Raw genomic sequence first — 2,657 nt, forward strand, 5'->3', positions numbered from 1 at the left:
GTTGATGATTTTTGCTGGAGTCTCTCAGATTAGGTACTGCAAGGGGAATGTCAACCAGTCGAGGCACTCCAGGTTGTACTGAGAAGAGCTGCTGGGAAACCACCCGGAGCCAGTACACTAGCTGATAGAGTGGCTCGTGGTTGCCGGACATTGGCTGAAGCAGCGCACAACGTTGCGTTGGTGCGTGTGGTCCTCCGGCTTTTGGGAGAAAATGCTCGGGCACAGAAGGCCGAGCGGGGCGTGGATTCGGACGGAGGCACCACTCGAAGGTCAGATCGGAGTGGAAAAGGCGCTCTACTCGATATCGAGTACCGAGACACATCCAGCAAGGATGACCTTTTGGCCATAGCACGAGCGGCACAGGGTGATTGCTACGCCGGCTTTAGAAGCACCGGAGCCGATGCTATAAAGCTAGATGAGGGGATTGCCTATATGCGTCTCTTTAAGTTGGATCAATCGGTAGAGTATAGGCCGATTATTCCTCTTTATCGGGCACCTGAGTTGGTCTCCCTAGTGATTGGTGAGGCACATCGTGCGACGAGACACGGGTCTATCGACGCCACTATGGCGAAGGTTCATACCCTATTCATCGAGGGGTTACGTTTAAGTGTGCGTAAGCACCTTGATCGGTGTGTAGGGTGTCAAATTCTACGCGCGTCCCTCCAGTAGGGGCACGGAATTGGATCCCATTCGTACGATATGAAGAAGTTGGTGGACGAATGCGTACCATTCACAGTAGTGTTCTGTGATTTCCTGGCGTTAGGAGATCACGTGAAGGTTTTCACGACGGTGTGCCTAGCTACAGGAGCGACTGTGGCAGGAGCAGTGCGCGCTTATCATATCTTAGTAACGAAGATAGGCCATGCGATCAAGTACATGCATGTTGATACAGCGAGTTACTTCAAAAGTGACAAGTTTCGAGACGCTATGTCATCCATGAACGTCCAGGTGGTTTATGCAAATACTAGATCGCCTTGGATGCAAGGTAAGGTGGAGAAAGTCCACGACCTTGGAATGAATAAGGTTCGAGCTCTGTTCCTGAAAGCCAATCAGGGCAAAGCCTCTAAAGTATCGCAAACGGTGCTGGATTATGTGACCCTGTTGCTCAACACGCGTCCCGTGGGAGTAAGGGTTAATCAGAGGGAAGAGGTTGTTACGCACGACCTACTAGTGCGGGGGGTATACACGCCCGACAAACCCTTTCGCACCTCCTGAGCTGGGAAAGAGCCTCGCCCGATCTGTACGATCCACATTGATGGAGGCCCGGTGGACACTGCGACCCTAAGTGTTCGGGCCTCAGATTTCCCATTTTGCTAGCCTCGCTGCATTGTGTCACGAGTACCGTGTGCATTGCTGTCTCGGAGACAATGTCTCTTCATGCTCTCTATGCATGTCTTTTTACATTCATAGATGGCATGGTTACCTGATATTATTATCAGCTATTTCTGTCACAAATCAATTTTCTTTCGCTGAGTCATCTGGGAAAGATGACCACATCGTCAGGTTGCTGTGATTGGTGCGTGAAGGTGACGCACAAGGCTGTGTCACACAGCCTTGCACACAGCCTGTGTGCAAGGTGGCCTGCACACGTGAATTGATCGATTTTTCCGTAGCTAAAACCAGGCCAACCGCTCAATAAGTATTCTTTCTTTCACATCACATCGGCTACAAGTGTCGAGTTGCACAACACCATCACTATCTGCTATCTCAGTCGCCCGCCCCAAAAAATTAAAGCTAACACGGGCCGCAGGGCTCCTAGATTTTCTGCATGTCACCTTGAGCATTGAGTTTGGTTCTCACGTTGGCTGTTGGCGTGAAACTTGGTTAGCGAACGGATCAGGGCTTTTTGCCTGAAGGAGGTCCCTATTTGGTGACCGGGAACACGCCCAGTGAATCGACGATAGCGCAGAAGTCATGTTTTTCCAAGATCTACTGGCCCAAGTGACCTGAATCGAAAATTCTGCGTGTGAGTTTAGAATCCAAGTTGGATCATCCAACGCCGACAACACGGCTCTTGCGCACGGAGCGACACCTTCCACTATGGTACTTCCTCTCCCCTCGGCAGGATCCGCTTCTACGACTGCGGGGGCTGTGCACGACCACGAAACAAGCACTTTTCACAAAGTTTCAAACACAAGCATCATCCTCGAGACTCGAGGAGTCCATACCTCAGCATAGGTCACCATAATTCACGTCGTAGAAAGTTTCTACTCGAAACGTGTACATGGTAGGTGCGTATTGTCAAACTAGTCATTCCTGGATAATTATCCAGTGGATAAGATAGTGTCAATCTTGCACTTGATAAATCAAGGGTGTGTCAAAGTTGGATGTGTGTTGTCAAACTTGGATCCGACAAATCGAAGGTGTGTCAAACGTGTCTCCACTTTTGTACCAATCCACTTTTGAACCAAACGTTTTCGGTGGTGTAAAAAAACACGAATTCGTGACAAACTCAAACACCGACGATTGTGTTGTACCAAATTTTATACTGGGGAATTTGTCCACTTCTGTACCAAATGGGCGAGCGCTTAACAACTATACCACTCGACACCGAACCTTTCTGACTTTGTAACACGAGGGGGTGTTCATCACTACCTTATCGTACTTGCACCTGACTCGCCTGGCTGTGGTTATCCGTCCGAAGCCGCACTACTTAG

General features: G+C 49.6%; 1 protein-coding gene across 1 annotated transcript in view; it reads left to right on the forward strand.

Moving 5' to 3' along the window:
• The window catches only part of Pmar_PMAR003544 (Ethanolamine-phosphate cytidylyltransferase, putative), a gene marked incomplete at its 3' end in the record, with an annotated part of 1,972 nt that extends 1,890 nt beyond the window's left edge, over window positions 1–82 (forward strand). Inside the window, exon 12 of the mRNA XM_002784239.1 lies at window positions 34–82. Coding sequence (XP_002784285.1) covers window positions 34–82 — 49 coding nt within the window. The remainder of the gene's footprint in view (window positions 1–33) is intronic.
• Window positions 83–2,657: the final 2,575 nt, after the last annotated feature.

Source organism: Perkinsus marinus (genome assembly GCF_000006405.1).
Source record: "Perkinsus marinus ATCC 50983 genomic scaffold scf_1104296935302, whole genome shotgun sequence".
Taxonomy (NCBI): domain Eukaryota; phylum Perkinsozoa; order Perkinsida; family Perkinsidae; genus Perkinsus; species Perkinsus marinus.